Raw genomic sequence first — 21,645 nt, 5'->3', positions numbered from 1 at the left:
TTTCAGCCTTTCTTCATAGGAGAGGTGTTCCATCCCCCTGATCATTTTTGTGGCCCTCCTCTGGACCAGCTCCAACAGGTCCATGTCTTTCCTGTACTGAGATATAATCTCACTTACATTCTCACCATCATATACTGACACAGAACCTGTCTTTCTAGTGCATCTCTTAATCATTAGCATCATCTGTTCTCTTTTCATCAAGCAGCACTGCATTCAGTTCATCCCCCATTTTGCAGCAGACCTAGACTGGTCTCAAAACCCTGCTGTTTTTTTCCCACAAGGCAACACAAGAGAAAGCTGTCCCTTACTTTTAATCCTCAATGTGCAGTCTCTGCCTTGGTTAAATTTCAGCCGCTCACTCTAACACCTTCTTTTCCAGTCCCTTTGCTTCTCACCTGTCATCTTCTAGCCTGTCCAAAATGCTGCCTCACCAATTGTCTTCCTAGTTCCTCTGGTTCTACTTATCCCCTGGTCAAATCTCTTCACCAGCACCTCTTTGCTCCTTTTACAAGTCTTCGGTGTTAGTTGCCCTAATGCAGAAGGGGGATCTCATGCAAAGGGAATCAGTCAAACAAAAAAAAAAGTTTCACACCAGAAAACTGCATTCCCTTAGGCACAGAACTGATTTTCCTGGTTGACCAAGGAAGCTTCCTCTAACTCAGAATCTTGTGTATAAATAACCTCTTCTCAAGCTCAAAATTGTGCCATCATCTTCTTCCTATCACTTACTTTCGGTTTGTTACTGTTGTTGGTAGTATTATGCAGTATTGGTAGTATTATGCAGTATTGTTTTCCCAGGTCAGAACATGTGAGCATCCCTGCTGTGCAAAATAATCAATTCTATCATTCATAGCATAAATAATGTATAATACATTGATACTACCAACATGCATATATATCTCAATATTTTGTTAACACCAGTGATACAACATATGGAATCCCTTTTAAAGTTAAAGCACATGATTGAAAATCCTGACACATCCCCTTTCTCTGCTCGGTGGAACAGGCTATAACTTGAAACTGGGTCCTTTCATTTTAGTGTTACTTCTGGCCTAAATCAGTACCCCTGCACCGCGAGTCATCCGAAAAAACTGTTGAACAGTGCAGAAGCCCAACATGCTTTCAGCCACTTCCCGCCGCAAGCCCACCAAGTGGATGATAAAACATGGTTGTAGCGGAGCCGTGCAGCCCACTGACTGGTGGTCTTCCTGCAGACCAGGAGGGGGAGATGAGACTTTTTTTTTAAAAAAAGGACTAGGTAAACATGCCTAGAAATGGCAGATCTCTTGACTGATAGAGCGGTGCTTCCTTGCAGCTTTTCCCACTGATTGCTCTGTGGCACGCTTGCTTCCCTCTCCTATTTTAAAAGGGAAGAAAATCTCTTTTGAAAAACAAAATCATAACAAAAAAGCAGCAGGAAAGACCAAGGGATGCTATTAATAAAGTGAGGGCTCTTGCCAAGAAAGGCCAAGTTTTCCAGTGGCCATTTTACCACCCTTGTTTCTTTATTAAACTAAGCTGTTTTTTAATGAAACTGTCTCGTTTTGCACATGTGGTCCTGGGCTCTGAACATCCTCCCATGTGTTTTGTTTTGCAGGAGGCAGCACAGGCACCTCCCCGACCACCTCCAGCACGGGGACCCCATCGCCCTCCGCTTCCTCTCACCTTCTCTCTCCATCCTGCTCCCCTCCAGCCTTTCATCTGGCCCCCAACACTTTCAATGTTGGCTGCCGGGAGAGTCAGCTTTGCAACCTCAACCTGTCTGATTATCCCCCGTGTGCCAGAAGCAACATGGCTGCCTTGCAGAGCTACCCGGGGCTGAGTGACGGTGGCTACAACCGGCTGCAGAGTGGCACCGCTTCCGCCTCACAGCCCTCTGAAACCTTCATGCCTCAGAGGACTCCATCCTTGATCTCAGGAATGCCGACTCCTTCCTCCCTGCCCAGCAACAGCAAGATGGAGGCGTACAGTGGCCAGTTGGGGTCCTTCCCCAGCTCCCAGTTTCAGTATGTCATGCAAGCAGGCAACCCTGCCTCCACCTCCTCCTCTTCACACATGTTTGGTGGCGGCCACATGCAGCAGAGCTCCTACAACGCCTTCTCCCTGCACAATCCCTACAACCTCTATGGATACAATTTCCCTGCTTCCCCCAGGCTGGCGGCAAGCCCGGAGAAACTCACCACCTCCCAAAGCACTTTACTTTGCTCTTCCCCATCCAGCGGAGCCTTCGGAGAGAGGCAATACCTTTCCACGGGGATGGATCATGGGATGCACATGATCAGCCCTCCCTCCAGCAACCAGCAGATGGCCAATGCTTGTGACAACAGACAGTATGGTGCGGTTCAGGGCTCCTCCTCACAGATGTCTGTGCACATGGTCTAACAAGCCGTGCTTCTTCTTGGCATCGAAGGCAGCCGGACCTTCGTCGTTTCCAGGGGTAAACCCATCCCAGTACCTTTTTGCCTTCAAACTTATAGTGGAACTAGTAATGTAATGATAAATAAGAACACAAGCCATCTAGGTATGCGCCACAGAACCTTGTGGAAAGCCTCGACTGACAGCTATTGCAGCTTGTTGTAGCCCAGAGCCTCCAGACCTGGCATGGAGTGTCTGCTTTTTCTGGACATTGCAGAGAGAAGGGCATGACTTTAACGAGAAGCTGGAGAGAAGCAGCTGAATATACCATTTATGCATTAACTCTCAGCTTGTGTGAGCTCTTGACGTGGCGGGAGCCGTGCCCCTGTGCTGTCTCCTCTGGGTGTCGAAGAAAGGCAGTCTCCCAAGGCTTTGTCCTCTGAAGCTGCACGGCCCATAGCTTTAAAGACCTTCCCCTTCCCAGACCGTTCCTCACTGCTGGAGCAGCTCAGCCCATTTCTGAAGCCAACAGTGGCCCGTGGCTCCTTCTCCCACTGTAGCACAGAAATGGTGCTGCTGGGCTGGAGCTTCTTCTCCCAAAGAGGTTTCTGCATTTTCACCATGCCTCTGCCTGACGAGCGGTTTCTTTGCGAGGGTCGAGCTTACCAGCACCCAGCCTGTAGACGGAGATGGGAGAGAGAGAAGAGCGAGAAAAGTTTTAACCTACAAGTGAGCCTCAGACATGAGCAGGGACTGATCTTTGGAAAGATGCATGGGGGACAGGGGGCTCAGCTCCTGTTGACGTGATCCGAAGTGATGCACCCAAACCAAAAGGACGACAGCCTTTGTGGGGAACGTGTGTCCCATAGCACTCAACACAATGGGAGGAAACTGTCCAGACTGAGCTCAGGGGGAAGAGCAATGAGAAAAGAGCTCTGCTCTACAGAAGTGCAGCCGGCCTCCCTCACCTTGCATGCAAGAGTTGCCATAGAAAACCATTAACATTTCAGTAACAGTGAGGTCGAGTGTTCGCCAACCTCCCGCCTGCCACGTGATCTCTCTTTAACCAAATAGATCATTGCCTTTTGACACCTTTCTTTTCTGTTTTTTTTCCTTCTCTTTTTTTTTTCTTCAAATCCTTTAAAAATAAGAAAACAATTGTAGCTTGGTGCAAGCTATGCATTTAAGTTGTGTGAAAATGCAAATACCAAGTAACAGAATACAGATATTATTGAGATTTGTTGTGAGGTGTTGTAGATAAATGTATTTATATGCCTAGTGGGGGATTCAATATTATGAATATAAAAGAGGGCAATAAAAATGGTATGTAAAATATGTATGAAGAAAAAGGTGTATAAAGATTTGCCCTATGCACGGAACTCTGTTTCTAAGTGCCAAGCACAGAATGCGCTAAATAAATCTTTGCAATTGTTCCCTCTGTGTTTTTCTCTGTCTGTGAGGCTTCCTCAGCGGTCTTCTTGAGACAGACATTTTCAGAATACCGCCATGCCTGTTTGCACAACAGAGGAAATGAAGACACGGTGCTAAATTGTAAAGTCCAGACAATATTACAATAAAAATAAAAATTCTGTCTTCTCAAGAAATTTTAAAAATTGAGTGCTTGGGATCTGTAAGGTGCCTGCCTTCACAGGAAGTGTGTTTTATGGACAGCTAGAGTGGTTATTTTGGTTGTTAAAGTCTAATAAAAAGCTCTTCAGCATAGTTTTTCACAGTCAACATAGAAAATAATACAAATAACAGTACAATTTGTTTCTCATTTTTAAATGTCATTTTGGGATAAGTGTCAGATTTTCATTTGCACTACATTTCTAATATAAGATTGAGACATTAACACTGAAAGCAGTGGGGAAGCTGAAGCCCCCCCCAGACCTGGCTGTAAGTTATGGCTGCAGAGTTTACAGCTTTCCTTGTGTCAATAAACTTTTTTCTGAATTGAAAAAGAACCAGGAAGGTAGAAAGACCTTGAAAGATAAATTCTGCAAGCATTTCTTAATTTTTGTTTTTACAGGGGAAGATAAATATACCAATACCATTCCCAGTTCTGTGCCTAGTCTGTCCGACTGTATTCTGGCTTTTATTGTGTCTAGCTGTGGATGCTGTGGAAAACGGTTGGAGGGACTACGGGTGGGAGAGAATCTGTCCCTCCCCTTGTCTTCTGTTTACCCCTAATAATTAATTCTTGGTTTAATCTTGAATCAGGGAGTTTTATAGCCTTTCTAAAGTCCTTTCAGAATCTTTCAGAAATACTCTTCAATCTGTGCTTTGAGGTTTGCCGTGCTTTTGGGTTTGACTCCATCCTATGGCAACGATTTCTACAGGTTACTAGTATGTTGTGTGAACCAGTATTTCCTTCTGCTGGCTATTTGCATTAGATTGCTTTTTCATATTTATTCCATTTAATTCTTTGTGAGTAAGTCTGTATTTCAGCTAAGAAGAGAATGTGATTCAACAAAATCAGAATCATTCTCAGTATCAAAATATATGTTTCTAATCTTGATTAAAACAAAAAATTAATTTAATCAAAAATTATCACTGGAAACAGTTGGGGAAGAAAGCAAAAGACAGATGTAGGGCACAGCCTTCAATATTAGTGTGAAGAACTGGAATCCCGGTTTCTATGCATTTTAGTAGGAATCCATAGGGAAGAGCTTTGAAATTGTCACCCAGACTCTTCAGCAATATGATCCTTCAAGGTATTGAACACCCTGTCCCTGATCCAACCAAGCTCTTCAGCTCACTGAGATAATGTTACTCCATCCAATTGCCGTCAGTATGAAACTTTCTGGCCTTAGGGTTAGCATTTATTGACCATATTTATTGACCATATTTATAGACATATTTATTTAGCTCTTATGTGGCACATATATAAAATGAGAGAGCTTAGTTAGCTAGACAGTTATTCCTTCATCTTAGCATATGTTTAAGTGTTTTGTTGATTCAGGATCAGAATAATCAGCATCAAGACTGAAAAAGAACAGGAAAAAAACCTGAGAGGCTTCCCTGTCCCAAGATGCAAAGTTGTAAGTACACAAATATGACTCAGTGTGAAAGTTACGCTGACAGTCTATGAGGATTAAAAACAAGCTAACAGTGAAATGGGAAAAAAATAGTAAACTTTTCCTTTGGTTGTCACTGTGCAAAGCAAACGTAGAGCAGTGTTTGGAAGGCAGTATCAAAAATAATAGGCTAAAGCATGTTAAAATTATTTACTTAGTGTTCAGTTAGGTGCACAGGTGAAATCCTCCCAGGATAACACTCCCCTGAGCAGACAACCTGCTTAAGGTCTTGACACCCCCCCAGAAACACAAGGTGAGCATTGAATTTGAAGCAGACCCAGGTATGACAGAGGTATCTCGTGTACAACAGTGGCTCTTCTCCCCCTGTCACCCCCATAGGGACACAAGGCTCTGAGCCATTTGCCACTTTGTACTGAGGCTTCCCAGAGAAGAGGCGGTGGCAATGGGCAATGAGAGAGATGCACTGGGGCCAGTCTGGGAGATTCGCTTGGGACCAGCTCGCCTGGTGGGTGGCCCAGGTTGCAGTACACACAGCAGCCACCCCTAGAAGACTCCCTTTCCTTGGGTGACTGCCCTAACCACAGGGCTTGAGAGCCCTCCTGGCATGGTCACGCTCTCATCCAGGAGCCCTTTGATTGCTCATTTGCAAAGCATGTGTGCGTGGGGGGCAGAGGCAGCAGTTGTGTGGTTCCTCTCCCCTTCCTTCCCTATCTCACCACGAACATTTGAACCCCTTGGCCAACTTTAAGCAGCTTTGATAGTGTGGTCACAGTTGCAAAGATGTAAGTTCTCACATGTTTCTTTAGAAGAGACAGGGGAGGAGACAGGGGAGGATTCATTTTCCCAGTGCAAAAAGGCCTCCGTGTGACATCTCCTCATTCAGAGAAGCCACACAAGGAATAGGTATCCTGCATGCACACTCCCCCCCCCCCAAGTTTCATCTGGCATATGCATGTTATTAGACACCAGAGGATCTACCAAAAGCTGCAGAAACCAGGGGGTCGTTTGCACACTCCCCCCCCCCAAGTTTCATCTGGCATATGCATGTTATTAGACACCAGAGGATCTACCAAAAGCTGCAGAAACCAGGGGGTCGTTACTCCCCCACTCCTGGGCTGACCTGTTTGCTCTTAGCCCATGTAGGCTTCTGGCTTCCAGTCCAGGAGAAGAGAAGGCTCTGTATCTCCCATTTAGATGCTGCAAATTTAAAAGGTGAAACATCATGTACTTCTTTGAAGGAGTATCATTTTTTAAAAGCCTGATCCAAATGCCAGGAAGGGTAGCAGAAATCTTGATGATAGGAGATCCCTCATCTTGCAGCACAGGCTGTTCTAAATGCTAACCTGGCAACTTGTTTCACAAATGAAAAGGATGGGGCAAAAATAATCAGAGTGGGTTTGTCAGCTTTGCAAAGTTTATTTAGCTTCATTCCTTAACACACTGACAGGCACAGGACATAAATATTACCGTGACCACAGTCACTGCGGCTCAGTAAAAGGAGGACATTGCACTCCAGTGAGACACAGTGTTCTTGGAGGGAATGTAAGTTCTATGTGCTAAAGCAAAATGCTCACGGCACAAACATAAATACAAGTTACGTACACGGCCTGTGACATTATGTTAAATATACTAGAGCAAAAATTACAGCAGATGATCTGCTAGTGTGGCTGATTTATTGCGTACTGGGTGAAGCTTTACTGATTTAGGTGAGGGCTGACAGTCATTTGCCATTAAAGAAAAAAAGTGTTCAGATTTCCCCCCCCCAACACAACTAGGTGCATTGACCCAGAGCACATATCCCATGTTAGACTAGCACTAGCAGATGAGTTTTGCTGTATGTTGCTTGTTGGGCATCGTTCTAAACAAAACAACAGCAACATGAAAGTGCACCCAAGGACTGGGCAGAGGAATGCCTGAGCATGCCGATTACATGCTACAGATGCACTAGAAACGCAGCTATGAAGGCAGTGAACTTTGTGAGGACGGTGCTGGTGTGACCAAGGGGTAACTGGCTATAAATAAGCCAGTTCCCATCCAAGGAACACCTGACTCCTTCAGCACTGTTTCTTCCTTAGAGAACCAGCCTGCAGGACCAGGCGTTTTGGCCAGGTCTGTAGCCCAGCATTTTGAGTCCACTGATGGGACCATCTCTGAGAGCTTGTCTGTTGGTCTGCTGGGAGGGGTTTGTGTAGCCTGCTGCTGACCCACAAAACTTCTGCTGGAAAAGAGGCTCACTCAGTTTTCTGACTGCTCCTTCTAATTTGTCTGTAATTGCTATCTAGGAAACTGTATAGAATACAGCTAAAATCCCTGGAACTCTTTACAAGGGTTGTTTTTCCATGTCAGTAACTGTTCCTGATCACCGCAGAAGAGTAACATGACCACACATGGCAGGAATAGTGTACGGAGCACACCTCTTTAAATATTAGCTTCTTTCTACCATAAAAATCTCCAAAAATTCTAGCCTGCCTGAACGGAGGACTAGACTGGAAAAAAGCAGTTCACATGGCTGCACTCTGTCGTGTTGCGACAGCCCAGTGATGAGCATGGCTTCTGTGCTGGATAGTGGTCGGCATCAGCTGATTCAGGGAGGAGCAATAAACCTCCACAGTAGGGTTAATTGTGCAATATTCTATCTCTGGCACACTGAGCTCGTCTATTTTTCTGACTCAATGTGGAACTCATTGCATGCTGTGGGGGAGAAGGATTAGGAGCCTGTATAATTTTACACTGGTTGAAGTTCTTACAGATGCTGTTCTTATTCCAGTAATGTTCTAAATTTGTTGAGCATTTTGGAAGCTCTGACATTCAGCTGGATAATGCCCTTCTCTGCTGAGATAGGGTCACTTCTGCGGGCTCCTCTCAGATGCTTTCACAAGCAGTCCTAGTCTCTGCTAGGCCATGCCTTCCCTTGAGCATCCAGCACCGTACACACCTCAGGGCACTATTTTCCAGCTGACTGGATGCAGCAGCACTGCAGAGGCACAGAGTTGGCCCAAGTGGGGTGTGAGCAGAGAGCATCAGCCCTTCTCTTAGGATGATGGGGAGGGTGGTGCTAGTTCAGCCAAAAAGGCAGACTGCCTGTAGTCATTCTCAGTGAAGGTGCCTGTGCCTGGGAAGGGCTTTTCCTTCCAGACTACACAGATGACAGCCCTGGGGACATGCTGAAGCACCCACCACCTTCCGAGTGTTTCCTTTCTAAGAATCAGGGGTGCCCAGGGGGTGGTGGGAGGGGTGACATAGCCTCAAGTTCCTCTCCTACCTGAGCTGGTTTATAACATTTCCCTTAATGTGCAGTCAGGTAATTGCACATTAATACAGTTGCATTTTAAGCTGGTGTAACTGGCCCAGGAACAGGCACAAACTAAAACTGCAGTCAGTTTGATATATTAAATAAATAATGCAGTCTAGTGACTGGGGACTTGATGTAATTACCTGCATCTGCCTCTCCCAGTAAAGCTGGAACAAGTGGCAGTGCAATTAACCCAGCACAAACTTAAGTACAGCCTGCCAACCATCCAAACCAGGGCCAGCACTGTACTCCATGGTTTATATTATGTTGCTATGCAAAGGTCTGTATACAGAAATATTAAGATTAGTTAGAAGTATGAATGCAGATGTGTGTCTGTAAAAGCACCAGAGGAACACGAAAGCAAGGATTCAAAGAATGGCCTGTACTGATAACCAGGGACATGATCAACAGCAGCAAAACTGGTAAACACTGAGGAATGTGTTGCTTTCATCAAAATCACAGCAGGGATGACTCAACAGCAGAAAACCTGCAGTCTGGTAATGGGAGGATGGCAGCAAGACTACAGCACACTGTGTATGCCATTTCTCTTCCTGTAACCCCAACAAGAAGCCAAGCTTTAACAGCAAGCTACCCAAAATGAGGATGGAGAAGGTAATGTGCAGCAATGTCATGCAAGGTTTACGATGGGTAATTAACCAAGATTCCAAGGTGAAAGCTCGGTACCTGTGACTCCTGAAATGTGTAAAAGACCCATCTAAAAACCAATTCATTACCACCAGTGAAAAGAAAGCCAGAAGATGAAGTGAAGGTTCGATGGCCATCTCCCCTTGCATGCAAGTGATTCTGCCCAGAATACTTGGAGACATACATTTGGAGCTTGTGAATCCCATGTGTGCATTGGCAGAATCATGTCTGTTTTCTAGAGAAAACTAAATAAAAACCACTTCCTCTTCTATACAGTCTTGCACTCAGCTTTGTTACATCAGTTGCTACAGCTGTAGTATTACCCATAAAATACTCCAACTCCTAACGCTGTGAACATTACAAAGTCGGGAGCAGTCTCAAGTTTTACAGAAGACCAGAGGAATCCAACAAAAATTTTGAGGGAAAAAAAAAGTTAAAAGAGTATATAAAAAGAGGTTAAGCCAGCCTGAAGAAACCTACATAAAAATGAAAAATAAAGTGCACACATCCAAAATAAGAAAGAACTGGCCATGAACGCATAGCAAAAGGGACACCATAAAGTCTGTAAAGATGTTTTGTGAATAGCTCAGATACTTTTGGATAATGAACAGTAAACTGCCCTCCTTCTTGGATGGAGAATTTGAACTTGTCCCCAGAACTTGCGATGCTCTAGCTTCTGACCACAAAGATAAAAATCATATCAACAAAAAAATCAGCCTTTGAAAAGAAACATATTCACTCCTTAAACATAAAACATGCTGTATTAAATTTGTTGTTTACACTATATACACTATTGTATACATGTTTATAGCTACTGAATCTATCAGGCAACTAATCATTAAACATTCACAATTAAAAGCACATAAAATCAGTTACATTGTCTGTACACAAACATAAGTGGTTTTATGCTATGGTTAATTGTTCTTTATTTATTTCTAGGGTGACACAAACACCATGAAGTGTCAGGAGTTATTATCTCTGCTGTCTGTCCCTGTAACAGGGGACTTGGGAAGCATTTTCCATCATTGCTATGGTCTGGGAAGGAAACAGTCTGATTCAAAGAACTTCTAGAGTTAAAAACCTGTTTAATAGTGATTCCTGATTTATCATACGTGCTTTCTGTTGAAAAATGAAGACCTGTCTTCAGCTCCTGCCTTAGGTCATGCACAAATCCAAATTGGGGAACTAAATAGTTCTGGGGTCTGTGTTTTCCACCACACAGGATGGGGTGGGGAGGTTCTGCAATGGCATATAGGAGAAATGTAAGGCTGGAAACATCTGTCTAACGTGACCATAGTTCAAGCTGTCAACTAAGGCTTATAAATAGTAAAAAGTGAGAGGGGGACAGAGGGGGAGCAGGCTTAGCTGGTTTATGGCATTAGTTCTTTGCCTTTTCTTTTCTAATATCCAGGTCATATTCACATTGTGAGTGTATGAGTGTGCCGTGATACCTGATGTGAAGGGATCTGCCGATGTCCATCTCTTTCAGGTCTAAGCTGATAGACTACTCAGTGTTCATTGTATTAGCATCAATGGACAGTATCTATGAAATGGGGCCATAGCCATATAAAAATCAATATGACCTACGTTCAGGGCAGTTTGACACCCCTTGACACCAAGTTTCAGCAATGATTTACTTTTCATCATATACAACATATTGTGAAGAGAAAATACAGCAGAAAAAGGGAAATTCAAGAGGAATATCATGCAAAGTAGCTTGACAAGCTGAATTTAGTTGTGGAACAGTCATAATGCTAAAGCTCGGGAAAGTGGGCTGTGGACTAGATGCCCAATGCTAATTTTTTTTCCATTTCTAAGTCCAACAGTTCTACAACAGAAGGAGCAACATACAGCATCCATGAGTTGCCCCTACAAGGCAAGCAGGGACTTCACAATTTCAACTGAGCTTGAATCCAAACCTAAAAAATTCTCTAGGTTCATCCATCCGTAATATCTATGTTTTTTTCTCCCTTCAGCTGTTGCCACAATTGTGCCACTGGGGGGGTCTTTAATTCAGTTCTCCACTACTTTTATCCATGTTTCCCAGAATGCTAACAGCTGCAATATAATGAGATTATTTATGACTTCTAAATATCATTTTCTAATGTATCTCCCAGGCCAGCAAAGCGGCAGCCCAGCAAATCTCACTGAACCAGAGCTGCCTGTAACAATCCCAAAGTGTCCAGCCATCCATTTCCATTTCCTGGCCCCACTGGCTTCTCACTGCACTTTTTCAGATTTCCTTCTGGTTTTTTTTTTTTTTTTTCACAGCAATAACAGAAAGAAAAATGTTATTGGCTGCTGGTGTTCAGTCCCTGAAGAGGCGTTGCAGCAGGAGCCTCTCTTCTAGGACTATTTTGGTGGTGTACAGAGGAAAGAATGTAAGTTCTGTCCTTGATCCTGTCCCCAGACACCAACACAGTGTCCCCTGACCCAGCAGCCCCTGAAAGAAAGTCTGCAGTGACACAGACGGATGCGCTCCCACAACCTTCTGATCTGGTCTCAACAGCTGGCGTTTCTTCCGTTCCTGCATTGTTCTCATCCACTTTAGGCCTTGCAGGTACATACTTTAGGGTGACCACATTTCTAATGCTGCAAGTGCCGACTGAATCTCCTTCAGTGTGAGAATGAGTTGACTGCTTTTCAGCAAAGTTGTTGGGCATTTATGTCTAAATAAAGACTTTCATATAGCAACAAACTGTAATTTCAGGTTTTCCTATTTTATGTTGATTAATTTTTAAGATAATTTTTGCTGCTTTATATAGCCAGAAAAATACCTACAACCTCCTCTTTGCGATAGTACTTGAAAATTTATCCTCTGCTTTCCATGGCCAAGGCACTTATAGACTTTAACTAAGTAATCCCTGCACGTCCCTTGCTGGTCAAGGCAGCATAGCCGCATTTTACATACCAGTAAACTGAACAAAAGACTTGCCCTTGACCATGCATACCCTACCCCCGTCTCTGCTCCATTTATTGCAAAACTGTAATCACTGGTAGAAACGATGACAAAGTCCCCATCTTTGCCAATTTGGTTCTGCATTAAAGGTAATGTTGCTCCTTTTATACTTTCAGCATTTAAGTCAGATGGGAGGATGAGTGTGCTGTGTGATGACTGACACCACCAAGCATAGGTAGTCTGAGCTATATTTCTCACGTCGCTGTTGCAACATCACCCAGACGTGCAGGCTTAGTGGGACCAAGCTTAGTATTTTATCACTGACCCATGGCAAGGCGGTGGTGAAAGAGTTTCCAGCTGAAGCTGCAAAGGCTGTGGGTTGCACAGGCAGCAAAACTTGGCCATTGCGTGCTGCTCCAGAGCAGTCCTGCTGCTAGCCAGTGGAAATCTCCAGGGCACAATTGCCGGCTCCTTACCAGCACGCAGCGCTGAAAAGTGCACCCCTTGGAAACACAGTACTTGTGCCAACAGTGCTCTTCAGTTTGGTTTTACTCTCCCTCTGTGTGCGGATAAACACAGCCCTGTGCCAGCAGCCTTGTGTAGGTGCACAGAGAAAAAGAGACAGTTGTCTAAACAATATGGTATGGAGGGCTGGGGAAAAGGCATGTTGAAAATGTAAAGGACATTTACATTAAAGGAAGGTGTGAGAGCTGTAGGAAGAGCCAAATTACAAAAAAAGTGAGTACTTCAAGCAGCCAAATTAAACAAGACACAATGGGGGCCAACTTTGCCTCCCAGGCATTTCACAAGCCCACACCCCAGAGTTCAGGGGGTGCTGGGGGGAGAACCATGTGTCCCTCCAGGTCTTATTTAACTTGGCCATGTGTAAAGAACTTTAACTCTTTTGTGACTTGCCTGTTTCTACAGCACTCACATCTTCCCACTTTTTGCTTTATTTCTGGGTGCTTTTTGTTGGGTGAGTTTTAAATCCTTTTGAAGAAAAATAATTTCTTTCTTTTTAGAAAAATAATCAGTGGAGGCAAAGCGTAAAGTCGTTTTGGTCATAGTATCTTGGAGGAAAATAGATACGGTATTTTGGAAAGAATTTGAAATGAAAACACAAAGCCTGATGGGATTTAAATGTAGAAAATAAAAAATTCAGTCTCGCCCCCTCTTTTCCCTCCCCCTATTCATGAGGTCACCATTTCTCATCTCACAGACTATGACATCTTGCTAGGATCCTAAGGCAGCTACCAGAAAAAGTGTTCTTTCTCCTGCGAGCACAAAGCAGGATCAAACTGGCCAAGAGAAAATAATCAGAGTGCTTTCTCAAAGCTACAAAGAGAGAAACTTTGTAGAACCAGCAAGAAAAAGATGTCCAGGAAATGCAGGCAACCTTTCTTGTCCCCTCAAAAATTTGATGCATAAGCACTGGAGAAAAAGGAGACCAGATGAAAATGTGTGAAATAGTGAATGTGCACTGAAATTCAGCATTGTTGCTTGTAAACAGCTTGCTTGTGAAGGAATTGTGCGTGCACGTGTATGTGCATGTGTACAAAGGATGAGAAGCGGGAGAGTGTCCCTGCACTCGCAACATGTGGCAGACCTCAGTTCAACAAATTTAACTTTACTCCTGCTTGCAAGCCCTTCGCTGCAGCAGGCTGGCTCTCTGAAGAGGGAGGGCTGACACCGTTGACGTCTCAGCTCTACTCCTGCTTCTGCAGCAAATGACTTTTCTCACAGCATTACTTGCACTGCCTCTGCTCAGACCTCAGGAGGTGGACCTTTGTTCAGCCCTGGCCCGGTGTGAGCAGCACCTAAGCTTTGCATCCCATGTAGTTCTCAGCCCACCTGGAGAGAAAGTGATCACTTGCTCTCCGACACTGCATTGACCTTGTTTAACTACAGATAATTCACCCTTTTTTAATAAATTGTGACCTGTTTGAGGGCAAATCGATAGCATGAGGGGAGTAGGGGTCGTGAATATTCTTCTCCCCTTGCAGATTTCTCTGCAGAAAGACCCTGCAAACTCAAAGGACCCCCTGGCCATATTGATGGCTCCTACTTGCTCTGTCACAACTTCTGGGACAACAGTGGCAAAGTCAATGCTCTAACTCTTACCAAAGTCAGGCTGCAGCACAATTATGTTCAGTGTACATTTCTGAGTTATTTTTTTGCTACTTAAGTCCAATGTGGACTTGAGTTGAAGATCCAGTTTAGAAATGCATTCTCATGACAATTTCCCCAATGCAAGAAAGAAGGAGAACTTACTACAAAGAGAAATTTGTGCCCCTTAGAGAGAAAGATTTGTTTGTTGAATTTTGGCTCTGGATCTGAACTGTCTCCAAGGAAAACTGATGGCATTAAGGGCATGGAGTCAGTTTGGCTAGTCCTCTGAAATAGGGGAAAGCCTTAAACATGTGCTCAGCATCAAGCACATTCCTAATATTCTGTCCATATTAGTACGGATGTCTATATACCAAAGCCTGCAGCCAAAGTCTTCAGTTCAGTAAAAAGCACATCTGCTGCCCATGGGCATGAGTCAGCTACCAGTGAGGAGCACAGTTTCTGACCGTACACCTACAAAACTCTGTCTAAAAATCACCATTCAGTGATTTACCATCATGCTGACTTTCTTGCTTGGGACAAGACAAGCTCGAGCTGTAACTGACAAGACTTCCAGCCTACCATGGTGTTAATCACATCATTCAGTCTAATGGTAGGGGATTCCTCTCTTAATTTTCCTTTCCAGTCTGAAAGCCTCCACCAGCCATGTTCTTCTCAGCTCCTTAAGAACAAACAAGTGTTTATTTCTGTGCAATGCCATGCAGCACCTTGGCTTGAAGCTGTCCCATACACCTCCTGGACTACACACTGGGATTTTTACCTAGGTCTGCAGTTGTCCCCAGTATCTCTGAAAGCCAAATCTTCTGGTCTTTATTCTTTTCTCATCCTCTGCTGCTACTTTTGTCCTGGATCAGATGGAGCTCCTCGGTCCTGTAGTAACAGTATCTTCCTTACGCCACTTGTGGGAATGTAGGGATGAGCGCAGTGTCTGGCTCTGACACTGACAGATCTCACACTGCTCCCAGGGAGATACCCAAATGTTACAAAGATGAACCATATGGGCAGCCCCAGCACTTGAGGCCATTAATAGGAATTTTTAAGCAACTGTGATTGATGGGGCAGCTCTTACAAGTCTGAGATCAATGAAAATGCAACTTGATCTTTTGAACTCAACTCCTTAATTTTTTTGTTCCTTTTTCTGCAGAGAATCCCATAAAACCATTTCTGTGCAGACAAAAGCTGTCTGGGACACTTCATGTGAATTTGTCATGCATTTTCCTTTTGCTCCCCCCTCCGCCCCATCTGCAGTTTCACATGCAGCTTGGTTTTGAGTCTTTCTCTGTGATTTGTACAGGCACTTCAAGATCAGCTTTTTCTATACTTGTGATTGGACATTGTCTTGAAGGTATTTTTTGAGACTCATTATTTCTCATTTGTTTTCAATTTAATTAATTTACTCCTCATTATAACCTGAACATGAGGGGAAAAAAATGGTGGGAAAAAAATGGTAGGAAGAAAGAAAAGCAAAAGTCATTGAGGACAGAGGAAAAGCTGAACAACCTTCAGGAGAAAGCAGGGAGCCCAAGAAAAGAACAAGAAGAGGACACAACATATAACCATATCTAATGAGGCTTGAGTTATCCAATATTGATATTTTTCCCACATCATCTGCTGACACAAATCATCACTATCCAAAATGCCTCCATCTTTCAACATTCTCTATCAGACTTGACCAACAGGACAGTCACTCCCAGTAACTTTGAATTGAGCTGGTCCTCAGCCAAGATGGCAACAGTCTTCCACCGGCATCCACTGGATGCTCCTGGAAATGAAAGCCTCTAAGAGGTTGGCAGGCTACTTACAGCTAGAGGAGAATGAGCCTAGAAAGGCAGAGGGAAGGGACAGCTTCTTAGAAAGCCAGGCAGGGAATTAGGGAGAGCCTGGGGAGCAGGGACAGGTAGTGAGAGTGGCATGGGGAGCTTGGGGATACACAAGAGACCCCAGGGTGCAGGAGAGAAGAGGAGGCCAAAAGAAATATGGATAGCATGGGTGAGCTTGAGGGAGCAGAGAGAAATGAGGCAGAGCAAGAAGAGAGGGCAGAGTGGACCAGAGTGAGGATGTGAACAGCAAAGGGCTGCAGAGAAGAGGAGGGGAGCACAGCAGTAAGGAAAATTTTGATAAAGGCAAGGGAAGAGCCTTGGAGAGGTTAGGAGGGATGCAATGGGAGAGAGGTAAAAGCAGAGAGACAAAAAGCAACTCTTCCCTCTCCAGGGAGGAGAAGAGCAGGAAATGGAGCCCATGTTTTGTGTGGGATTGACAGCTGTATTTTGAACTTGAAACAACCACATATGAGTCAAGAGTTGGGAAAATGTCCCTCTGGGCACTAAAATGAAGAAATAGGTGAAAGCAATGAAAGCCACGTGTTTAGTTACACGATACTTAAACCAGTGTCAGTGCAAAGAGGATTTGGAGAAGGAGTTGCAGGGGTGGTTCTGACTCTTGGATTAGTAGTGCCTGGGGTGGGATATCTTCCCTTCCCTTAACTAGCTGTGGGCTCAAACAACTCAGTGCATGGCTCAGGGTAGATAAGTTTTAGCAGTTTTGGGACAGGCTGCGCATACTGGGCTTCTAGGAAGGGTGAGGATCTGTTCCCAGAAATCCCAGTTTGAATGCATTTTCTAGAGCACACCAAGCGTTAATGGAGTAACACTCTACTAAAGGTGGGAAGGACTTTTTTGCTACCCCTTCCTGCTTGAGTGCTTGGCATAAGGTTGCGCACACTTACCAGCTGATTATGACAAATGGCAACAATGGGAGCACCGGTGGTGGAGGATGCAATGCCGTCCCTCAGAGTTATACAGCACTTCTGAAACATAGTGAATCACCATTCTTGCCTTTCTTTGGGGCTGTTGGTGTAAGGCCCAGCTACGAGAGAAACAGAGAGGTGGAATGAACTGGTTGAGAATGGCGTGAGTCTAGGAACTGGGATTATTCAGTTTGTCTCAGTTGCAGACTGAGACTGAGTTGCACACCCTGGCTCATGCTGCTTCCCTGCTCTTGGCCACAATTGTCAAGGAGCAAGCCTGGGTTCAGAGCACACAGTCAGCTCAGAAAAAGAGTCACTGAGAGCATTGATGGGATTGGGAGCACCCAGCTCTTCATCACCTATCAAAAGCACAATGAAAACTGAAGGTGTTCCCAGGACCCAGTGGCATAGCTTAGCTCCAGACAGCTGGTCACCAAAGTAATCTGGGAACTTACAGTATGTAGTAAAATTTCCAGCATAGGCAGGCTTTCACTACAGCTCTGTGCCTCTTTTGCTAGGGAAAGAGTCGAACCTTTCTTCTCAACGACACCTGGGATTCTCCCTTACATTATCAGGTTTCCAAATCTAGTCCCTCTGGGACGTGGTCCTGTACAGGCAGAAGGAAGGGTGGCTGCAGCTGCAGGGTAGGAATGATGGGTCCAGCACACTCCTCTGGAGCTCCCACCCACTTCTGGGAGAAGGGCAAGCAACTGCTAAGCAATGGAAAGCGCTTGTGCACTCTCCAGACTTCAAACACCCCAAAGCGTTCAAGCACTTTCATACCCTCTAGCAGTGGGCAGAGATCCAGTTGCAGTTGTATGCAGCCTGGAGACTTTCGTCTTCAAACAAGCTCTTCAGTGGTGTCACACAGGTTGTTCACAATGTGGGTGACTGCCCCAGCCTCACCAGGATCTTCTGGAGAACCCGCATCTCTGGTTTGCAGTTCATATGTGACAATGTGGTATCCCCAGAGGCGGGTTCACACTAGATACGTTCTTCCACTAAAAGCCTTAACATTTGCGAAATGCAACACTCCCTCATTAAAAATATTACACTCATACAGCTGATGGTAATGACCCAGATGCGTCTTAAGCTCCAGAGTGTGCCAGTGACAATGCTACTAACCTGAGTGGTTTGGACTTTACAGTCTTTTCTTTGTAACTAATACATGTGATTAACATTTTCCTTAAAAATGGTCAGTGGAGCAGTGAGACATACCAGGCTGGCAGCATTAAAATTGGAGCTGTGTCCCCAAAGAGCACATGTAGGTTGACAAAAGACAGTGCCAGCTTCTCACACCCACACAGGTCTCTGGCCACACCGCTTGGCCTCACACCCAACTTGGAGTGACAGCTTCGAGAAGTGAACAGCGAGCTCAGTCAGCACAACTTTCTCAGACGCTGGCTGTAATTACTGAGGCTGCCAACAGCCACAAGAAGGCAGCCAGATAGCATCACAGCATGCTGGCAAGGCTTGTCTCTTATGAGCATCTTCTGACTGGAAGCCCTTTCATTGCCATCCCCCTGCTATTCTAGGTCAACTGCAGCACAGGGTTAAGCTTTAACAGGAGACCCAAAACAACCATCCATTGGCCTAACCCACCTCCCCTTGCAGACAGTTTGCCTCAGTTGGGCACTCCTTGAACCAGGTGAGTGTTTCTTCATCGAAACGGCAGCCTGGTCTTACAGAGCCTCTGTGACTGCTCACATTTAGCTTTTGCCCACCATGCGCATTAGGGAAGGACTAAATGGTTGCAGGGAAGTTCCTTTCAGCCTTGCTCTCTCCGAACCTCTGCTTTTTTCTTTCTTTCCTATTTTCTATTCTGTTTTTAAAACTTCCTTGAAAATGACACTGACTCTCCTACTTGTAGTTGCTGCTCTGGAGCTCAATCAGCCTTGTTGATCCCTGCTGCAAGTGACAACACTTCTCACTGTCTTTTATATATCAGCTTAACAGCCTGATAACAACTGGGCAGGATTGGATATTCCTGGCACTGTGCGTATACTGTGCAAGGCTTATAGTACGACACTAGATATATTTTGCTGTCTCTTGCTCTTGAACTGTTACCTTCTGATTGCTTGAAAATGACTCATGAGGTTCATATGGTCCAAATTAAGCCTATGGCTGAACACTTGTGGTGCTGTAGATTACTTAAAGGATTTTAGGCAGAATCCTAATATTTCATTGTATGCCTGCAAACTCTTGAGATTTTTTAGCAGGAAACAAAATGCAAATTTTGCAAACTACAGGAATGTTTCATCAGCTGAAGATCTGAACCCTGCTTCCATGCTCATTTAATACCTTTTGTAGTGCACTATGTTTAATGCAGCTATAAAGCAATGCTGTTACGGAAACTTTCAGTCTCTCAAGGGCATTTCTCCATTTTTGTGCACTAGTTTAACACTACAATTGTTCTTCATACAGAAGAGCATCTTCACCAGGTGTTTCTTTAAAAAAAAAGATAAACATCTCATGGTACATTTCCATTATCTTGCGTTGTATAAGATGTAATGTGTATACAAATATCCATTTTGACCTCCGGCTGGCAGGGTAATCTCTACTGTCAGCAATTCTTTTCCAAGCCATCCTAAGAGCTTCTCTCCAACCCCTATCCCTGTTCTCACCCTCCCCACATTTGCAGCACTGGCCCTGCACTCCTGGTCCACCAGCTCTGCTCCTCATCACCAAAGCAATGCTTGAGCATTTTCCAGAGCACATTTGGTGATGTGAATTGCTGAAGAATAGCCGAATACTGCTCCTGGTGGGCAAACAGTCACTGCACTCAACAACGCTTTTTCAGAGCTGCTGCTAAGCTTACTCTCCATTTGACAAGTATGTAGGTGACACTCAAAAAGCTGAAAGGACAAAAGTCTTGGCTTCTCTATTCTACATTACCCTAAAAACCTTACCTACCTACTGTTTTGGGGAGCTGTACTGTTGGTCTGGAAGGCACTCTTGCACCCCAGAATTTGCTGTGGAAAAAAAAATTACCCTTCCCTAGGTCTTAATGCTTTTATGCTTGATTCCCCAGTGTTCCCAAAGGGTGTTCAAAATGCCTTTAGCCCTTGGACTGTCCATTTTAAATTTTAGCAAAGGCTGGAGGGTTTGCCAGTGGTTTTGCTTTCCCAGCATGAGCCAAACATGCCTGCCAGATTTCTCAAGAGGGGATGTAAGATTTTCCAATTTCTAAATAGGCCAATGAAGCATAAAAATATCAAAACATAAAGTGAATGTGTTTTATGAAAGGATTCTCTGTTGTCAAGGAAGGAGGGCTGGCAAACACCTGAGGGCGCCGGGAACTTTTCTCCTCTGTGACCTGAGGCTCTCAGGAAATGACCTTTACCAGCCTGGAGGTGCAGGAATGCAGTGGTGCCAAACTTCCCCTCCACGTGTTGTGGGCAACTTAATGGAAAAACCTGTAAATATTGCAGAATGTCATGAATTGTTAGTAATATTACTAAGTCTTTAGTTAGAGGCATGTACTGTGCATTTTATTCTCTGTAACTCTCTTTTCATAACAGTTAACTACTGTCTAACAAGGAAAGAAAAGTCAGAGGTTTCATGCTTACAGGAAGTATATAGTGTCGATGGATTTGCGTAGTATTTAGAAGAGTTAGAGTTACATTGCAGTGACGCAGTTCTACAGCACTTGCTAATTCCCTCTTCTCCCCAAATACTTCCTCCTGGCTCCCGCTCTTGTTTGTTTGAACATACCCAGTCTGTTATTCCTCTCTCCAAGCACTGTGCAGTTACCAGACAATTGCAGTTTAACATATTAATGCTGCATTTAATATTCTGCAGCAGGTCTCAGGCTGACAGTGTGTCCAGGTGGGGGTCCAGTGCTCCATCCACAAGCATCAGACATGGTCATCCAGACTCTCCAAACAGGAACCCCAGACATTTGTCTCTTGCTGTTTATTTCCATCTTGCTTTCCGTCTCAAAATGTTGCTCTCCATTCATGCATCTATTCCAGCAACTGTAGTAAACCAGGTCTTAAAAACCCGCTTGATAGCCTAGCAAAGCGGAGCGTGAAGCATTCCCAGGAGAGTTTGCACGATGGTGATCTCCACGTCAGAGGCAGGCTTTATATTTGTCAGATTTCTATCCAGAGTTCAGGTTTCACATAGAGGTACCCCGTCCTTACACACATGTGGCAGCTTGTTACTCTGCAATGCCTGACCAGAGTAGCAGAGCTGTTGTACCATCTTCTGCTCTGATTCTGGTAAAGGGGCAAACCTCCCATGAACCATCTAACAGCATTGCAAGGGTGACCCTGGAAAACTCCCTGGAAATGCCCTTTCCTCTTTCCACCTTGAGAGCTGGTTTCAATTGCCCTCCTTTCGTGGCAAATGGGGGTAGAGGTGGTGACATCAGGCCCTTCTTGGCAGCTCCCTTTTCACAAGGAAGCATGCATTCAATTAGAGGATTTTAATTAAAATACTTTTCTGTAGCATCCTGTTTCCAGGCCCTGCTGTAAATTTAACTTGACGTTCTCTCATTTAACAGGTGGGTGAGATTATTCTGAGAGCTGCCAGATGGAAG

The 21,645-nt window shown here is 44.5% G+C and overlaps 1 protein-coding gene across 1 annotated transcript in view; it reads left to right on the top strand.

Moving 5' to 3' along the window:
- The window catches only part of TBX15 (T-box 15), a 102,827-nt gene extending 99,038 nt beyond the window's left edge, over positions 1–3,789 (top strand). Inside the window, exon 8 of the mRNA XM_009287090.2 lies at positions 1,598–3,789. Coding sequence (XP_009285365.1) covers positions 1,598–2,382 — 785 coding nt within the window. The 3' untranslated portion in view covers positions 2,383–3,789. The remainder of the gene's footprint in view (positions 1–1,597) is intronic.
- Positions 3,790–21,645: the final 17,856 nt, after the last annotated feature.

Source organism: Aptenodytes forsteri, unplaced genomic scaffold (genome assembly GCF_000699145.1).
Source record: "Aptenodytes forsteri isolate BGI_AS27 unplaced genomic scaffold, ASM69914v1 Scaffold216, whole genome shotgun sequence".
Taxonomy (NCBI): Eukaryota; Metazoa; Chordata; class Aves; order Sphenisciformes; family Spheniscidae; genus Aptenodytes; species Aptenodytes forsteri.
This window is presented reverse-complemented; position numbering and strand designations above follow the sequence as displayed.